Source organism: Chanodichthys erythropterus, chromosome 16, assembly GCF_024489055.1.
Source record: "Chanodichthys erythropterus isolate Z2021 chromosome 16, ASM2448905v1, whole genome shotgun sequence".
Classification (NCBI taxonomy): Eukaryota; Metazoa; Chordata; class Actinopteri; order Cypriniformes; family Xenocyprididae; genus Chanodichthys; species Chanodichthys erythropterus.
In genome coordinates this window covers 22,614,247-22,633,864 of record NC_090236.1, presented here as the reverse complement: position 1 = coordinate 22,633,864, position 19,618 = coordinate 22,614,247, and the positions used below count along the sequence as shown (strand labels likewise).

At 36.9% G+C, this 19,618-nt stretch overlaps 1 protein-coding gene across 10 annotated transcripts in view; it reads left to right on the top strand.

The window, feature by feature from the left end:
* ptprfb (protein tyrosine phosphatase receptor type Fb) overlaps nt 1-18,542 on the top strand; it is a 233,258-nt gene extending 214,716 nt beyond the window's left edge. For 6 of the 10 annotated variants that reach the window (XM_067363329.1, XM_067363330.1, XM_067363335.1 and 3 more), the window contains 12 exons: nt 208-331; nt 467-642; nt 2,436-2,465; nt 2,833-2,952; nt 3,042-3,196; nt 4,412-4,697; nt 6,088-6,266; nt 11,977-12,103; nt 12,184-12,309; nt 12,681-12,835; nt 15,122-15,257; nt 16,420-18,542. In XM_067363329.1, the coding sequence (XP_067219430.1) occupies nt 208-331; nt 467-642; nt 2,436-2,465; nt 2,833-2,952; nt 3,042-3,196; nt 4,412-4,697; nt 6,088-6,266; nt 11,977-12,103; nt 12,184-12,309; nt 12,681-12,835; nt 15,122-15,257; nt 16,420-16,488 (1,683 nt within the window). In that variant the 3' untranslated portion in view covers nt 16,489-18,542. The remainder of the gene's footprint in view (nt 1-207; nt 332-466; nt 643-2,435; nt 2,466-2,832; nt 2,953-3,041; nt 3,197-4,411; nt 4,698-6,087; nt 6,267-11,976; nt 12,104-12,183; nt 12,310-12,680; nt 12,836-15,121; nt 15,258-16,419) is intronic. The other 4 variants (XM_067363337.1, XM_067363338.1, XM_067363336.1 and 1 more) reach the window with 1 other exon arrangement.
* Nucleotides 18,543-19,618: the final 1,076 nt, after the last annotated feature.

Sequence of the window (19,618 nt, the reverse complement as noted above, 5' to 3'; positions counted from 1 at the left end):
GGCGAAGTCATCTCTGGTTCTAGCGGGTCTCCGTTCAAAACATCGGGTTGCTATAGAAACAAAGCCTCTCTTGCTGAAGTGATGCTAGTTCAAATTTACCCCTGCGGCACTCTGTGGTATCATGCTTCAAACAAGGTGCCTCAATAGACTGAACAGATTTCTCTCTTTTTCCCTTCCTTTCTTTGTCCTCTCATCTTTCCCCTGCAGTCCATTGATCCAGGCCAGCAATTCACATGGGAGAACTCCAACCTGGAGGTCAACAAGCCAAAGAACCGCTATGCCAACGTTATTGCTTACGACCACTCGAGAGTTGTTCTCACCCCCGTGGACGGTAAAAGTCAAACAAATGCGTTGACCTTTAACATTTCATTATGGTGACAGATGTGTGTATGTTTAGGGAAAGCATGCAATTAGCACAAATACTGGCACAAGTGGGCCACCAGTGAATTGTCGTCTCTCTCTATAGGTGTTCCAGGTAGTGACTACATCAATGCCAACTACATTGACGGCTACCGTAAACAGAACGCCTACATTGCCACGCAGGGCCCTCTGCCTGAGACTCTGAGTGACTTCTGGAGGATGGTTTGGGAGCAGAGAGCCAGTACCATCGTCATGATGACCAGACTGGAAGAGAAGTCCAGGGTGAGTACCAGGGGACATACAACATCAGGACACGTTTATAAACTAATCAGCTACATTCAAAACGAATAATTGCATGTCTTAACTTTCACTCAGTAAGCCCCTCACACAACTGTGTGATAAGATATTTCGATAAATGATACATTTATTTATAATATTCAATACCGCCACATTCTATATTGGAATATAAAATATTTATTAAAAAACTGAAATAATTTTCAATAATAGTTTGAAAAAAAAAAAATTAATTTTAACAATATATATATATATATATATATATATATAACATCCTTGAATCTGTTTTGTAATCCTTGTGTTTTTCACAAATAAACTTTTAAATACATATTAATAAAATGGAGAGTAGTACAAAAGGTGGTTACATAAAATACTATTAAACAAGGTTTTGAATAAAGTGTTCACCAAGGCTGCATTTATTTGTTATATTGTAATATTGTGAAATATTATTACAATTTAAAATAACTTTTTTATTTGATTATATTTTAAAATGTAATTTATTCCTGTGATGGTAAAGTTGAATTTTCAGCAACAATACTCCAGTCTTCAGTTTCACATGATTATTCAGAAACCGTTCTAATACTGTATGCTGATTTGGTGCTCAAGAAACATTTATTATTGTTATTATTAATGTTGAAAACAGTTGTGCTGCTGATTCTTTGATGAAACGGTATTTATTTAAAATACTAAAGACATTTAGTAATTTTATTAAATAATTCTGTCACTTTCGATAAACGTAATACGTCCTTGCCAGTTAAAAGTATTAATATATATATATATATATATTTTTTTTTTTTTTTTTTTTTTTAAAGAATGGTAGTGTAGGTACAGAGTACATAAAAAGCCATGTACAAAGAGCACACTTTTCTAGGCCTGAGGTTCCCTGTTAAATGGTAGCATGAGTTCCTACCCAACCGCAGAAAATATAGTAAGAAAATAAAGGACAAAATACCATTTCCATCCTTTTACTGGATGACACAGTACAATGGTTCACGACTCTCTTGGTGCTGTAAAACATCCATCTGTGCTTGGCATTAAAGGGACCTGCGTTTCTATGAGACCAATCACTATGTAGGCTTTTAGCATGCTGTTGTGCAGGGCTCAGCGGTGGGCCAGTGGCACCCAGGGTTGGTGAGGGAGCGAGTCCGTCAACTAGTTTTCTGTTCAGCTCAAATGTCATATCTGACAGTAGATAACCTGTAATTCCGCCCCCTGCGGAATTTGTGCACTCAGGTTTTTGTTGATGGATGGTAGGTCAGATGGGAGCTAAAGAGAACGAGACATGTGTTGGCAGAGCTAGCGTGGTAAATGAGTGAGTTTTGGCAAGGCTGTGCACCCATAAAGCATTACTTCATAGGTAAAGGGCGTCCCCAAGCCCTGTGATGAAAACCTCCAGCAGAGACAGAACAACTGGCCTAGTTTTACTGCTGACAGGACCTACCTTGAAGAAGAAATGAACTCTACTTCATTTTCAGTTGGTCTTTTCCTGGAGTAGATTAAACGATCTCTATACAAAACATGCCGTTCAGGATGAATTTCTACTGCTTTTGTCTAATTTTAAATAATATTTGCATACACTCTGCTTTGTTGGCCTTCATTAGAGTTGTCCTCAATTCAAAAATAAGTCCTTGTGAAGTACCAGTGTCTCGCCCCTCTGCCATAACTTACTAACTTCAATATTACAATAAAAAGCTTTACTTCATGCGTTAAACATTTTAAATGTACATATTAAAGTGCTTGTTTGATTGAAAAAAAAAAAAAAAAAAACTTTTTTTTTTCAGAGCAAATACACTACTGTTCAAATGTTTGGGGTCAGTAATATTTTTTGTTGTTGTTGAAACAAGTCTCATATGTTCACCAAGGCTGCATTTATTTGATCAAAAATACAGTAAAATATCAAAAATTGCTAAATTAAAATAACTGTTTTCTATTTTAATGTATTTTAAAATGTAATTTATTTCTCTTATGATAAAGCTGAATTATCAGCATCATTATTCCAGTTATCAGTGTCACATGATCCTTAAAATCATTCTAAGATGTTGATTTTATGCTCAATACACATTTCCTATTATTATCAGTGTAGGCTGCTTAATGTTGTTGTGGATTTTAATAAAAGTATTCATTAAAAAAAAGAAAAAAGAAAAAATGTTCTGACCCCAACCTCACTCTCTAAAACAGGTCAAGTGTGACCAGTACTGGCCCATTCGTGGCACAGAGACTTATGGAATGATCCAAGTGACCATGCTTGATGCTGTTGAGTTGGCAACCTACAGTGTGCGCACCTTTGCTCTTTACAAGGTAAAAAGTTACTTGCCTTTTCTTCTCCATATTGTAAGTTTCCACATTTTCAGCTTGTTAAACTCCTTCCTCCCACTTTGTTCAAACAGAATGGTTCTAGTGAGAAACGCGAGGTCAGGCAGTTCCAGTTCATGGCCTGGCCAGACCACGGTGTGCCTGAATACCCCACCCCCATCCTAGCCTTCTTGCGCAGGGTCAAAGCCTGCAACCCTCCTGATGCTGGACCCATGGTAGTGCACTGCAGGTGAGCGCTGCTCCCCAGTCTTTCATTTGCTGCTGACCTTTTCACTTTATTCGGATCTTATATAACTCTGTTGTAAAGTGAACAGTTGTAGGTTTGCTTGCTGGAATTTGTAGGAAAGGTTTTTACATTTTATTTAACCTTTGTGTATTAGTTAGGGCTGTTAAGTTAACATGTTAGTAATTATTGATTTAAAATTTATTTTCATTCCCCCTACCAGAATATTTTCATAATATTCCATAACACTTTATTGATATGTGAATAATTTGATTACTCAGTATATAATGTAATTGTTTAAAAAAAAAAAAAAAAAAAAAAAACTGTTGACACTCTAAGGCTACTTTTACACTGCGAACCTTGCTCAATTCTGATTTTTGCTCAGATCTGATTTTTTTGTATAGTTGTTTTAATTGTGGCCAATATCACATTTCCAGTGTGAACAGATCATGGGTTGCGAGGTATTTACCACGAAATCCACTCAGTTGTTTCTCAGGGGTTAAATATCGTGTTAGTGCGTTTGCTTTAACCCACGGAGTTGCAAAACAACCCGCGGCAACAGTGAAAAACCAACCCAATTCTGTGGGAAAATCAAGGACTTGGCAACACACACAGTGCACTGTCATACGGAAGTAAACACGGAGGGCATTAAAGTAAGTGATTACGCTTTTATTTATAGTGTGATCTGCCGCGGAAGCCAGCGAAATTATGCGCATGCAATATGAAAAATAAAGACAATGATGTGACAAAAGAGAGCAGAGTTTTGAAACTTTTATGATACGAGCCCTCATGTTTTGTTTTTATTATAGAGATGTCTCTGTAATACTTACGAGTTCCGACACATCACTGCCCTTCTACTGACTACCTTTCGCAACTATCTTAATAACGTTGGGTAGGTGAAATCTTTGAATTGACTCCCATGAGTGCAGAATTGTGGCGAAAGTTGATTTCGAATTCCGATATGACTGTTCACACTGCAGTCGCATTACAAAACTTCTAACCTGTATCGGATTCAGTACCACATATGGAAGTGGCACAAATCGGAATTGAAAAGATCAGATTTGATGTGGTTTGTACTGTTCACACTGTCATGGGGAAAACAGATATGAGTCACATGTGGGCAAAATAAAATAGATTTGGACCACATTTACCTGCAGTGTGAACGTAGCCTTATTATTATTATACAGTTTGTTTGTAGTCTAACCAGTTTGTGTCTGTCAGTGCTGGAGTGGGCCGCACGGGCTGCTTCATAGTCATTGATGCCATGCTGGAGCGCATGAAACACGAGAAGACAGTAGACATTTATGGCCACGTCACATGCATGAGAGCCCAGAGGAACTACATGGTGCAGACGGAGGACCAGTACATCTTCATCCACGAGGCGCTGCTGGAGGCCGCCACCTGTGGAAACACTGAGGTCCCTGCCCGAAACCTCTACGCCCACATACAGAAGCTCACCCAGCCACCATCTGGAGAGACCGTCACAGCCATGGAGCTGGAGTTTAAGGTGACTGCACCTATCTTACTCATTAATGAGAAAAGTCATGTTTTCCTTATTAAAGTTAAAAAATGAATAGTACTTTTGACAAAGACTATCAGTGGACTATAACACGGAGCGGGTCACCTCATGGGGGCCGCCATGTTGAAATTGTATTACCAGCTGAATACTAGTCATTTTATCTTGATAATATCCCTATTTTTGACACCTCAGCTCCAAAAAAAAATGGAATCATGATTGAATGCTAATAGTGGATGGTGATTAAATACAACATGAAGATGCCACAAAATGGCAATAATACTGGACTGTGCTGAGAAGTAAACATTTTTAATTAATATCAGCCCTAACTATACCACAAAATAAACAGAAACAATCAATGACAATTGACAATCGATGAAAACTAAATTGCAAAAACAAGCTGAAAATGAAATTTAAATAAAAACTAAATAAACTCTAAACTATTATAACCCTGATGCATCCACGCCACTAGGTGTCAGTATTAGCCCATGATGACTGTAATATCAGTCAGCACAATGTAACAAAGCTAACTGAGTGCACCTTCAGTGGTGAGAGTGAGACGAGTCAATAGCTTAGTAACATTTATATGCAGTAAACACCACAATCGATCAGATTGAGCTCGAACCGAATGAAATTTCGAACCAATTGGAAGGGGTGGTGTAGATCTTGAACAATCTGATAAACAGGAACATTTTAACTGTGTAAACTGGTCAGTGGAGGAGGCTCGCAGTAGCTTTGGTAACATTTTTGCGGTGACCTGTTTCTGAACATGGCGACTGGCACTGCATAGGTGCTAAAATATTGTTCAGAATAGATATAAATGAATATGTAAATGCACGTGAATTTGCAGAGTTTAGGGTACATAAAGTAATCTTTCAAATTCTGGAATCGGATTGGATTCTTTCAGATTGACGAGAATTAGTGCATGTAAACGCTTAATGACTCAATAAATGTTTTATTGAAAATGTTTTACTATTCCATCTCTTAATAGTGCTATTGGGATATAACTGAACGCTGGTATATGCTCAACTCAGAACGGATTCTAGAAGTAGAAACAGCATCTGGTGCAAAGACCGGAGTGGGTACCCAGTACAGACAGAGCTTGTAGTAAAGCCAACGGTCTCTATGCACTCACTGCTGATGTCCATCTGTGCTTTCTCTTCCCCGCTGCCAGTCACGCCCTCGCTTTCCCAGTCAGACCGTTACACCCGCACCCCTCTCTACTGCTGCACAGCTCACATTCAATTTACAATTACAATAGCACACAACTAACAGTCCCCCACATTTAAAAAAGCATTTCTGTTCCAGAATGTTTCCTGCAATAATGTTTCTGCCAGCTTGTTTATGCTCAAGCCCTCTGAACCCATCGCTTTTTCCACAGAGACTCGCAAACACCAAAGCCCACACCTCACGATTCATCAGCGCCAACCTGCCCTGCAACAAGTTCAAAAACCGGCTGGTCAATATCATGCCTTTTGAGTCCACACGGGTGTGCCTGCAGCCAATCCGAGGAGTGGAGGGATCTGACTACATCAATGCCAGCTGCATCGACGGATACAGGTAGCCAAACCATTACAAAAACACTGAGGAGCGCAACAGATTTTTTTTTTTTATTATTATTATTTAGGCAGCTGCTATAAATATATTTGTAAGATTAACTCAAGATTCTGTGAGCTTGCTTTGCTCTCTCTCTCTCTCTCTCTCTCTCTCCATATATATATATATATATATATATATATATATATATATATAATATTGTCCAAAGGCCTTAATAATAATAAAAAAAACAAAGATATGACATCCAAAGTATGTAAGGTAGTACAACTAGATCTCTTTTATTGAATCCAAAAGGTTTTATTTATATTTTGCTACATATTTTAAAGATTTTGAAGTGTCAAAATGTCATTCAGTTTAACCGTCCAAAGGCCAATACAGCCATTTAATCATTTGTGATTAAAATATCTTAAAATGTAATAAATGTATATATTTTTTATCCTGGCATGATTTTGTAACATCATATATCAACATAGTGCAAAATGGTATTAAAATAATGTGTAGAAGTCATTGCTTTGTTATGAGAAAGAATGTCCGGAAAAATTAATTTCATTGATGTCATTCGGAGTAACCAATATAAAGGGACCATTTTGGATCAAGTCATGCGGGTAATATCATGTGACAGGATGTGACATCATTCAGACACCTGCAAATTACCACATGGTTGTGAAGCAAAGTAACTAACTCTCTTAACTATTTGAAAAATTAATGTTTTCACTTGCTCATACGCATGTCCCAAAACATGAGGTCATTCAATACAACCACTGTAAAACATGGAAAATGTTGTAACATTTCAAAAAACTTGTACTAAATATAAAATGTTTGATTGTCCTTTTGCTAACTAGATATCAGCCTGTTAGCATTGTTTGAAAATATTGTCATTCAGTATAACCAAAAGTGCATTCGGTAAAATCGAAAATTTGGTTAAACCGAATGACTTTTTGGGTGACAAATATTGTCCATCTTGTTTAAAAAAAAAAAAAAAAAAAAAAAAGAGAGAGAGAGAGATAGAGAGAGAGAGTCCTCATTTCTTTAGTTGTATGAACTTATAATTTATATAATTATAGCCATGAATTATATTTTTGCTTTTTTATATATATTGGAATACACTACGTGTCACCACATGGAGTTCTGAGTTAAAAGTTGTACGAGTAAGACGTACGAGTGTTAATTTGAATTGCTCAGGTCAGTTATATCAGTGAGGGTCAGATCATTGTTACAATTAGATTTTAGCCATGTATTATGTTGCCACTGATAATAGTTACCAGCCAACTGTCATGTTTTATCTACTCCCCAAAGCCAATGTAGTGAATCTTTAATTGAGGCCTCTGAATCCATCTCTAAATAAATGCAGTGGTTTTGATAAGTAGATTTGTTGACTTTCTTTGTGTTCCTGCTGTTCTATTTACATCAGGCATCAAAACTCGTTCTTGCATGTGGTAAATAAGATGATCCATAGCTCCTATTTTTCTCCACAGCAATATTCTCCCTAAACAATGAGCAGCACTGTGTAGTTTGTCTACATATTTTCAGCCTTCACATTTTTTGTTGCCTTACTCTGTCTGACAGCTGTTTATTGAATTACAAAGGGAGGCGCTCTCAATGGGGCGAACGCTTGAGAAAATCAGAGACAGAAAAGCGAGAGAGAAAAGGCCAGTCGTGTTTGCCGTAAAACGAAGCGTGGGCACGAAATGTCACAGAGTCTGTGAAGGAAATGTCTAGAGGCTTGATACATCAGCCCCTCTCGTTTGAATTAAAACTTAATGAGAGCTACTCTGGAGGAGCTCAACCTGTGCCAATGCGTAATTGACACCACTCCCATTTCTGAAACCAAATGAGCTTCAAAAGCGATTCCTTGGTCACGTCTCCTTCTCTAGCCGAGCCTCTGGGTTCGTCTGCTCCAAGATTTGTTGTCTTGTCAAAAAGCAGCAATTAAGCCGCTTTTAAACAGCATGTTAATGCGATAAGCACAAAAACACGGTTGACCTTCTTGCTAGTTTACAAAGAGCTTCTCCAGTCAAGCGGATACATCATTAGGGCTGTTTTCGTGTCGGCCTTTATAACCATTTTTGGTTTCGTGTTGAATTTCGTTTGATTGGGGGGAAAAATAACCTCCAAGGAAGAACAGCATGATTAATATAGAGGTAATTCAGCTTTGTCAAAGGCAGTGTGTCCCTGACGTCTGCTTTGTGTTCTTCGTAGCGACGTATTTGTGTGTGTGTGCGTGTGTGTATGCTATGGAATGAGTGGTCGAGGGAGGGGCTTGCGCTCCTCTTTGCTCTTCATTCTGGCTCGTCTCTCCCCATCTCTCTTCTCTTCTTCTCTGCCGTCTCTTTATTTGTCGGAACAAGGCCCTGAGCAGACTTTAATCTCCCGGTTCCGTGTTATTGCCTCGCCTGCAGCACCTTCATTAGTTGCTAACCCGTGGCGCTGTTTGTATGAGACAGCAATGTGTTTGCCATGTGCACATTGATTGTACAAGCTGCCATTGCGAAGTACGCTGCTGCCACCCAGTGGTCATGTTAATACAACACCCTAGCTCTACGTACTGTACACAGGGGTAGAACAACAGATTATAGGACATGGATTTTCAATCGACTCTTTCTTAAATGTGATGTAAGTGATTGTTTTGCTAACTTCTGCAAGCCATTGAATTGAACCGCCACCATTCCTTCAACGACACACTATCACTTTCTCTTCAGAACCTGCCCTCCAAATACATACTGTATCATCAAACCTGAACATGGAAGATGATTGATAGGCAGGGAGCATTTTTTGTTGGCTAAAAAAGGGCGGGTCTCTCCCCTTTTTTACTGTTTTGAGTTTAGGGCTGTCAGAGCACAGAGACAGGGGTGATTTCTCAAAAGACTCCTTTAAATGATATCTGTCAGGTGGTAGGACATTTTATATGTGATTTTCCAAAAGGAAAAATATAAATATAGTAGTTATATATATTTATATAGTAGAGTTATATAAATACAGTAGTGTCTTAGTAATATGCTAAATGTCAGTTGCAGCCATTAATAGACTAAACTTAAACCTTTTTAACATAGTTGTCACAAAAAATGAGACCTGCAAATTACACATAAAAACAAACGTTGAATGGAAATTGACTGCAATAGATTTGTTATAAAGGCATAAAATGGACCTAATTACATAAAAAAAAAAATAGCAAGAAAAAATATTTGGGGCCAATGTTATCTTTAACTAAAACAATAAAAGTAATTTTGTTTACTGAAATGAAGCTGAAATAAAATAATATAAATATACATGAAAAAATGGGGGAAAGTTTAAAAAAAAATAACAAACTGAAATAAAATATGCTAAAGTTTAAGCAGCAAAATGATTAAAACTGAAATAAAATAAAGTACATAACAAAAATACTATAAATACCAGTGCTTCCCACAGGTTTGAAATATATTTGTGGTGGTAGCCGTGTGAAAAATCCTCCTATTACCCACGGCACAAAAATGGTCTACTACATGTGACAAACAAATAATGTGTGATTTTCTTTTTTTCTTTTTTTTTATTTATTGAAATTCATTTTAATTACATAGCATACTATTACATTTAATTACATACTAATATTATGCATTATTATGCATTGTAAATTATGCAATATTACAACATTTAAATGGTTATCCTTTTCCTATGTTCTCCTTGTTGTCATATAGTGTCTCTCTCAGTGAATGGGACACAGATTTTACTAGTAAAATTTATATAATGAATAATATATGTGTCAAATAATGTTCTTAGTCTTTTCCTGTGGGGGAGACTACAATAATTTACTATGAATTAAATGGAATCAAATTAAATACAATTTATTGTGTAACCAAAATACCAATAATGCCTTAAAAAAAAAAAAAAAAAAAATCTTAGCGTGTGACTTTTAATTATAAACAAGCCCGAAATACACTGGGACTCTTATTTTGAAATGTCTGTACTATTGCAGGCTGATCTTTCAGATTCTTACAACTGTATTAAACATTTTATATGAAGGCCATGAAGTAGACTTTGTAATAATTCATCAACTTGAGTTCATTAGCAATCGCTTAGCATAAATCTGCGCTTTTCATTGATTGAGAATCACTTTGAAGCAGTCTGAAGCTCTGTTGCATGAGATTGTAGAACGTGCAACGGCGCCCCCTTGTGACTTTGCAAAATGCAGCACCCGTGGCAATGTTAGCGGGAGTAAACTGTTCTGACACACACATAACGAGCAGGTACATACGACTGGTTAATCAATCGTGGATGGTTTCATTATCTTGGGCGGATATAAAAGTATAAGAAGATAAAAATAATAAAAGCAAAAATGTGTCTCCAAATATACTTGGGCGGCCGTTATTATACCTGGGCAGCCCGCCCAAGTCTATGTGTGGGAAGCACTGAATACTATATTTAAAATTAAAATGTTAATTAAAGGTGAGGTAAGTAGTTTTTCAAAAACACTGTTTGGAAGTTAGTCGGGCCGACAACCAACAATAAAACATGACCAGTCAGCATTAGGGGGCGTATGATGGTCCAGGAGAGAGAACTAGCAGGAGGGAGATTTGAAAAGAAAAAAAAAAAACTGCAGAAGGAGAGATGAGACAAAAAACTGGAATGAAGGTTTATGACTGGGCAAGCGCTTTAGGACCCATGTTACTATTAGAAAAGCTTTCCAGTGCTGGAGAGAGCTAAGCGGGAAGGTCTGCTAGCAGCGAACGGGCTGATGTTCGAGACCAACTCGGAGCAGGGTGGATAGGATTTAGGGCCTTATAATTTCCGCGATCACGGACTCACGGAATCCATTCGGAATTTACTATATAACGCAGAATGTCACGGAATTTGTCAAATTTTTGATGAAAGAATTAAAAGCATATTTTTAAACAATCTCAGTGTTTCTTCCATGTTTTAATTTTAACAGTAAAGCTGTTGTGCAGCACATTGTTTTACAAAAAAGTTTAATTGCATGATTAAAAGATAAATTAAATGGTATGCGTTCATTTGATTGCCAGAAAAATTTAAATACACAACGGAACTTCTGAAGAAAAAGACAATCATAAAAATATATTTTTTAATTAAGTAATATTGTTGTTTTTAAGAATTCAATTAATTAGAAATGCTTTTTGATTATTAAAGTGGAATTAAACCATTAAAGTGGAATCTAGAAAACAGAATTTGGTAAAAATAAAATTTTGGGGGAAACATTTTTTTTTTGTGTGTTAAACTTTTATTAAATTGTTGGTAAATTGGACAAGATTCATTATTTCAATTAATTAGACATGCTTTTTGATTACTAAAATTTAATTTAACCATTAAAATGGAGTCAAAAAATAAATAAAACGGAATCCAGAAAAATTAAAACGGAAGAAACGGAATTTGGGAAAAAATAAAACGGATTTTATAGGGCCCTAAGGATTGGAGGGTGAGTTTTGGATGTGGACCAATGAAGAGAGGGGTGGGTTTGTTTGGGTTAAATTCAAATATCAACAATGTCCAACAGTGTTTTTAAAAAACTACTTACCCCACCTTTTATAATATATTAGTATATAAATAATACTAAAATGTTCAGCACTTTTTTGTGTGTTGCCTGGAAGTAACACTATGTTACTTGACAGTGGCTAGAAAACACACAGCTGTTTTCTAGCTGCAGTCAAGGTCATATGATCGTCCTGGCATATTTGCTTGTTTTGCATCAAGGTCTCAAAAAATGTTTTTGTGTGTGTGTGTACAGACAGCAGAAGGCCTATATTGCCACTCAGGGCCCTCTAGCGGAGACCACTGAGGACTTCTGGAGGATGTTATGGGAGCACAATTCCACTATTGTAGTAATGCTGACCAAACTCCGAGAAATGGGACGGGTAAGAGCTCGTTCCTCCTTTTAACTTGCATCCTGCTGTTTTAATCAGGGATAAACTCCAGTTTTTTTGCCATCCTGCAGGAGAAATGCCATCAGTACTGGCCTGCAGAGCGCTCTGCCCGCTATCAGTACTTTGTGGTAGATCCCATGGCTGAATACAACATGCCCCAGTACATCCTGCGAGAGTTCAAAGTCACAGATGCCAGGGTAAGTGCATCTATCACCTGAAGGACTCTGCCAGAGGTGCATTATTTGTGTTTATTTCATATGATTGTCACTCAGTATGGTACTTGAGGGCACCGCTGGGGTGTGTGAGCAATCTGTTGCTGGCGGCGGATGTTTCGCTCTCACATCCTGCAGCTCGCCTTGGACTTTAGAGCATTTTGGGCGAATATGAATAGTGGCAAGGTTATGAATAAGCTTGTAGCTGAGACGCATACACACCCGGTCATACAGCGAACATATGGACAAAGGCTCCCTGCTGCGCGCCGTCTGACTGGGTGGTGTCCAGCTGTTGTGTGCTTATGTGAGAGAGAAACCAGCAGCCTAATAAACCTGTAATTCTTCATTCCCTTCAGGATGGACAATCCAGAACCATTCGCCAGTTCCAGTTCACTGATTGGCCAGAGCAGGGAGTGCCAAAAACCGGAGAGGGATTCATTGATTTCATTGGCCAAGTTCATAAAACTAAGGAGCAGTTTGGGCAGGATGGACCAATCACTGTGCACTGCAGGTATGCTGATCTGTGACTGAACAAGTCTAAATGAAAATATGGATCGAAAAATGTGTGAGGGATAATATACAGTCAGCTGATCAGCATCACACAATAAACCCCAACATGAAGCAGAGTGCGCCACTAGGGGGCAAAAGGGGGCATTGCCCCCTCAGATCTGATTTGTGCCCCCTCAGTTTCAATTTGTCCCGATCGATTTTAAATTTTTTAACGTGCACGGTAACACCGGTGTGATGAGAACGTTCAATACGCCACTGCTAAATTCAAACCTGCTTTCCCGCTGCTGGCGCTGAGCCAGAGATTGACGCGCTCTGTGCTTTTCATATTTCACAACTATTCAGTTTTTAACCACATGTTTATTTGAGGTTTCAGACGTTTGAATGAGCTATATATAAAAAAGACATTATAGTTTGTTAAATGCAGATTCCATACACTCATATGGAAGCTGCGATAATCCTTTATATTATAACTTGAGGAATTTGTTTATTCATATCAGATACAATGCGTATGAAACAAAGTTTACTCTCTTATCCCAGTTCACCAGCCACTTATGTAATTGTATTGAATTTATGTAATGTAAATCCGACAGATCCTCTGTTTTATCAAATAAGATGATCAGTAAAGGTGTTTAAACAAAACACATTTATTTCCACATATTTGACAGTCGGAAAATATCATATAATTATGATATATGATGATATAGCCAAGTTAACAATATTTTAAATAAAAAAGGAAAAATAAAATTAACGTGATACCTGTAGCTTGGCTGCATGACGCGTCGCCATGGAATGAATTTAAAATAATGTTCTATAACAGGGTTTCCCAAACGGGGGTTCGCGAGGGAATTGCAAGTTGATGACAAGCAATTAATTAAATTATATTTAAATCATTAAAAATCAAACAAATAAACTAAATAATATTCAAATAAAAAAAATCTAAATTTGGCAACAAAACTTAATATTTTATTTCTTTGAATGCGTCTGCTCAATTCAAAGTGGGCTAACTTTGCCCATTTCGCCTCACCTTTGACTGACAAGATGGAGGAAAATTTGGTTTCATAGAGAAATGTAAAAGCGCCTATTTAAGCGAGTTCGGCATTGATTGTACTGTTTAGTTGTTGTGTTTTTTTTTTTTTTATTAAGAATAATAATAAACTCATCATTAATGAACCCATCATTAAAATAGATTCACGGGCGTTCATAACCGTGCGTGTCCACTGGTGCGGTGCTGTTATTAATGCCCGTGCAGCCGTGAGCATTTTACTTTCACTTTTGAATTAGCGATTCAAAAGCCCCCTGCGTCAATTAACATGTAGGAAAATATACTCACCGTCACACCCCTAGTTCAGCCCCCTCCACAATTGTGAACGCCCCCCCAGTTTGTGTGTCCTGGCGCCGGGCTTGGTTTATTATGTGATAATGACCAACTGAATGTACATTATCCTGCTTATTAGATGGCTTCTTGACAAATAAATAAACATTTTGCGTAGTTCAGTCACTTTAAGATTTTATGTAATTTTATGTAATGTTTTTTATGTCAAATTTTATGAATAATGGCCATTTGTAATATAAATTATTTTTTATTTAATAATAAATAATTGTACACATTCTTACTAATTTGTACTTTTACACTTTTTAAATTGTATCATTTAATTGAATAATTTGTAAATAGTTTTAATTTAATGTTAAACATTTTTACACATTTAATTTTAAAATGCTGTGCATTGAATTAATTTACAATGTGATGAAAAGTACTTTTAATAATACATTATTTTACATTTTTAAATTACTTTATTATCAATTACTTTTGTCATAATTATTTTTTAATTTAATAAACATTTTTTATTAATAAAAAATATTAAAAATATTACTTTACTATTATACATTTCTTTTTTTTTTCAGATTTTTTTATTGTATCACTCATTTAATGATTTACCTTTCATGAATCATGAACTTTTTATGAAATTTAATGAATATAAAATATTTTTAATTATAAATTATTTTTAAAAATATTTAATTGTATAGTTTAATTTAAAAAATTTAATAAATAATTATGTTTATTATTTTTTATTTTATTTATTTAAATGTATTTATTATAATTTGTAATAAATAATTGTTTTATTTCATTTTTACCATTTTTAATTTAATTTCTATCACAGCCTCACAAACCCCAGATTGGGACACACAGATGTAGTGCATTACACTCAAGACAGCAGTGTTATGTGTCACGTAGAGCCTTCACCCTTGTGTAACAGGTGTTAAGTTAACAGATGCTGTTGTTTTTCAGTGCTGGAGTGGGAAGGACAGGTGTTTTCATCACTCTGAGTATTGTCCTGGAGAGGATGAGATATGAGGGTGTGGTGGATTTGTTCCAGACGGTTAAGACCCTGCGCACACAAAGGCCTGCCATGGTGCAGACAGAGGTACTGTCCTAATGCCCAAACATTATAATACCATTGTCAAATATGCCATTAAAGCTGCTGATTTAGAGCCCTAACATACACCCAGCTCAATGCGACGGCAGGTGTGACGCAAGTGTTTTTTGATAGTTTCAGCTGATACAGTTATCATTTTCACATCCAGCACCCACGTTGTTTAAGTAGCAAATGCACTCGCGGCCATCTTTTCACCCAGGGGCATGCTAGTCTGAAAATGAGGTGTGTTCAGGCGCATTGTTGGCGTGTTGCTATTTTGAGGCAACTGAAAACGACTGCACCATTGACCAACGAAAACCTGGTCTAAATTCAATGGCGCAGTATTTTTTATTTTTTTATTATTATTATTATTATTTAAAGGGCGCGTTAGTAATATGCGCCTATAGTCAGGTGCACAATGCACGTACACTCTGCTTGTTACACACACAGGGACGCACAGCAGCACACAAACATGCCAAATATTAAAAATAAAAGGATTACAATGTAAAAGATCATTATTGTGTACATAAAGATACAAATGCCTACATGTCATAATGGATAGTCAGTGCATGTATCAAAATTACCTATTTGCAGTAATGACGAATGAAATTGGCTAATTATATGACCAATCGTGGCAATACACACATGTATTTAAACTGACTCGTCAGGTTAAGAGTGTCTATATTCTGCCATGTAAATAGCAATCTGCCATGGTGCAAGTCCCATGAGTCCCATGATTCATTAAGAGACTAGGTATAACCCTTCTGGACCATGCGCTTGGCACATTGACCATTTTTTCCATCATTAATTTGGCAAAAGTGGATTCGGAGACACCCTAAGTGCACCTGCACCATGCGCTTAGATCGTTAAAATAGGGCCCATATACTTAGAATACTTGGAATTACTGATTTGATATGTCCATTCCTTCAACAAAACACACTCTCTCCAACTGCATCCAAGTTGTTTATAGAGCCTATGGAGAGTTATTTCTCAAGACACCTATTTCAGTGGTATCTGTCAAGAACATTTCATGCGTGGTGTCCCATAAAATCATTTACAGCAGTTTCAACAGGAATTGATATGGAGCGCGAGCTCTCTGTCGCCGTAACTGTGTTATTAGTTAAGGAGGCGAGTGTTTATCCCACTAACGCATGCTGTTTTTCCCCTGCAGGACCAGTACCAGCTGTGCTACAGAGCCGCTCTGGAGTACCTGGGGAGCTTTGATCACTATGCAACGTAACCACTCCTGGACCACAGCCCTCTGGTACAACTCTTCAGGAGTGCACCAAGTGTTCCTTCTGAGCCACCGTTCCCCCACCCCATCTTGTACAGAGATCTGGGGGGTTGGGAAGGGCAGGCTATCCAGTGGCTGGTTAACCAATCACAGCAGTCCGTTATTGACTGGCACCAAGAGATTGCTTTAAGAAATATAGACAACTCTCTTTCAAGAAGCACCATCTAAAAAAAAACTATATTCTAGTTTCTCTTTAGCGTATGCCAACCCACTCTACAGTCGAAGGCTACTGGTAGCACTAATTCTTCTTTTTTTCTTATTTTTTTTTTTCTTTCCCTTCCTGTATGACTTTTTTTTTTTTAATCAAGATTATCATTTGTTATTATTTTAAAAATTCTGTATGACATTATTGTTATTATTTAGAATATTTGTTTTTTTTTTTATCATCTTTTAACATCTTTTGTCTTAACAGCCTTTTCCGTGGGTCTACCTTCTCCTTAATTGGTACTGTTTTATTTTTATTTTCTATATAATAGGTTATTTTAGCACAAGAACATGTATTTTTAACATGTTCCTGATACTAATACCAGAGAACCGCTGTTCTCTAAGCTGCTGATGGTTTGACTTTGTAACATGATTTTACTTTTTTTTTTTTTTTTTTTTTTTCTTTTTCTTCTTCTTTGTTATGTATAATTGGTCTTATTGGGCTAAAATGAGCGGGTTCATTTTTGGAGAAGCCTTTAATGTTCTGTCTCTGTCTCATTGATAAAAGAAAAATCTCCATCTGCGAGATGTACGCATTTGGGTTTAGTGGTACTAAATAAGAAAAACTTTTGGTAGGGGAAATCAAATCAACTAACGAATAAAATCAGCACTGTACAGAACTCAGTAGGGGTTAAATGTGATTTGTGAAGAATAAACCTTCTGATTGCAGCGCGTTTATCGTGAGGGACGTTACCGGGAACCGAACGCAATCCTGGCGAAAAGTGCCCCTCGCACCCCGCTTCTCTGTGACGTTAGAAGACGTGATATTGAAATGAGACCAATCGCCGTTGGCAACCTGTACAGTATAGACCACTCCCCCGAGGGAGAGTCAGCTCTGTTTAATCAAACTCTTCTTTTTATACAGAAATATATATATACATGAATTTATAATTATGAATAAATATAAATACTATTATAGATACAGTATATATACAGCTTCTGCTCTATTGTCCATAATTCTCTCAAAACGTAATCCTGGACTTTTCTTGATATACCAACATACACGAGAGACAGCTGTGTGTGAATCTATTCATGGTACAAAAGTTATATCTACTGTATTATCTACGCACCCGGGTATTTGGCGGTCTCCTCTGGTGGGATGGGGCAGCACAAAGCAAATTAAAAACACTTCCTACAGGACGTCATTTCATGCCTGCTTGATTACAACCGGCATGTTAAAGGGAGACCTGGCCATACGTTCAGAATATGTTGGCAAGTTCATTTTTACCTTGTGAATGATTAGTGCTGTAGAGGTTCGATCTGTTGTATACACAGTCTGTTTTCTATTTGTTAATAAGAAAACTGGAATAAAAAATGTTGCAGGAAAAAACTCCTTGATGTTAATAAAGTTCAATAATTGGTTTTTGTACAAAATATTGCCTCTGTGTGCGTTTCTAGACTGTTCAGTGTGTTACTTGATTTAAACAGAAGACAAAATGACTTTAACTTTGTAAAGCACTGTAATAACACTCCTCTTAAGATCTCAGATCTGTGATGGCTTTAGCTGTAGTTATCCAGCAGAGAACAACTTGTTCGTTTTTCATGAAACAAATGTTCAATGAAAAGCAAATAATATTCAGTCCGTTTGAGCACTGGGTAAAAAGGTCCTAAAAATGAAAGCAGTGCAATCTCTGTTTTGGTTGAACATTAAGGAGAGCTGAAACCCTTTACAAAGAGTTAATGCCTATATCAGAAGGATGCCAATGAGTGGCTGAAATTTATTTTACAAATGTGTCTGATCGTGTGCATATGGAACGCTGGGTTTATAATCACTAAAGCTGTCAATTAAAGGGATAGTTCACCCAAAAATGAAAATTCTGTCATCATTTACCCACCCTTAAGTTGTCCCAAACCTGTATAAAGTTCTTTGTTCTGCTGTACACAAAGGAAGATATTTGGAAGAATGTTTGTAACCAAGCAAAAAAAAATACTCAAACTCCATCCATCACTTCTTTAATATGAGAATTTTTTATATGGACCTGCCATTCAATCACTCTTGCTTTGAGATACATTATATTTTATTGACCAAGGAATTGCAGATCTAATGACACACTGAAAGTGATACTGTATGCTGATTGGCATTAATGGTTACCTCTGACCATGACTATATAATATGGTTATATAATATGCAAAATGAGCTTTTCATTTTGCCTTATGTCTTTAAAGACCACATTTTAGACAGAAGCAAACAATGTTCATTTTATCTGTTCTTATTGGTTAGTTTAATAATGTGTGGATCCTGTATTGTTGTCAATTATTGCTCCTCAATTCATGCAGTCAATAAATTTTATCTCTTTTATTACGGCCATGCGTGATAGAAAAAGATATATACTTTTACTTTATATGCATCTGACTTATGCACAGTAGATACATTGATAAAAAAAACTAAACGTAACGTTTTTCAGCTTCATTGTTCATTTTGAATACATTTTTAGGAGCCTCTTATCCTCCCTTGCCTCTTCTGTAAAAGGCATAAAAAAAGGAAAAAAAATGTTTATTCAAGTAATGTATTCCATTTACCTTTCTTTAACAGTGTTTTACAGATATAGGTTGCACAAAAGCACTATTATTCACTTCTTACGATCATCTTTCATCTTCAAATCCAACATCAATATGGCTATGTCAACATTGCCCACTTATTTTCCTGAGAGTGCAGATCAGTCCTCATCTCCTGAACTACCAGATGAGCTCACCATGGCCGTTGCTGCTGGGCAGTGGTGGGCAATAATGGAGGACTCCTGCCCCTTACCTGAGGAGCCTGAGTATGGGGTTCTGCATCTGAGAATACTCAGTCTCCCCACTCAGGCTTCTCAGATGCAACACTGAAGACCATGAAGCAGTGAAGGGAGAAGAAGGAAGCATCTGTGGTTGC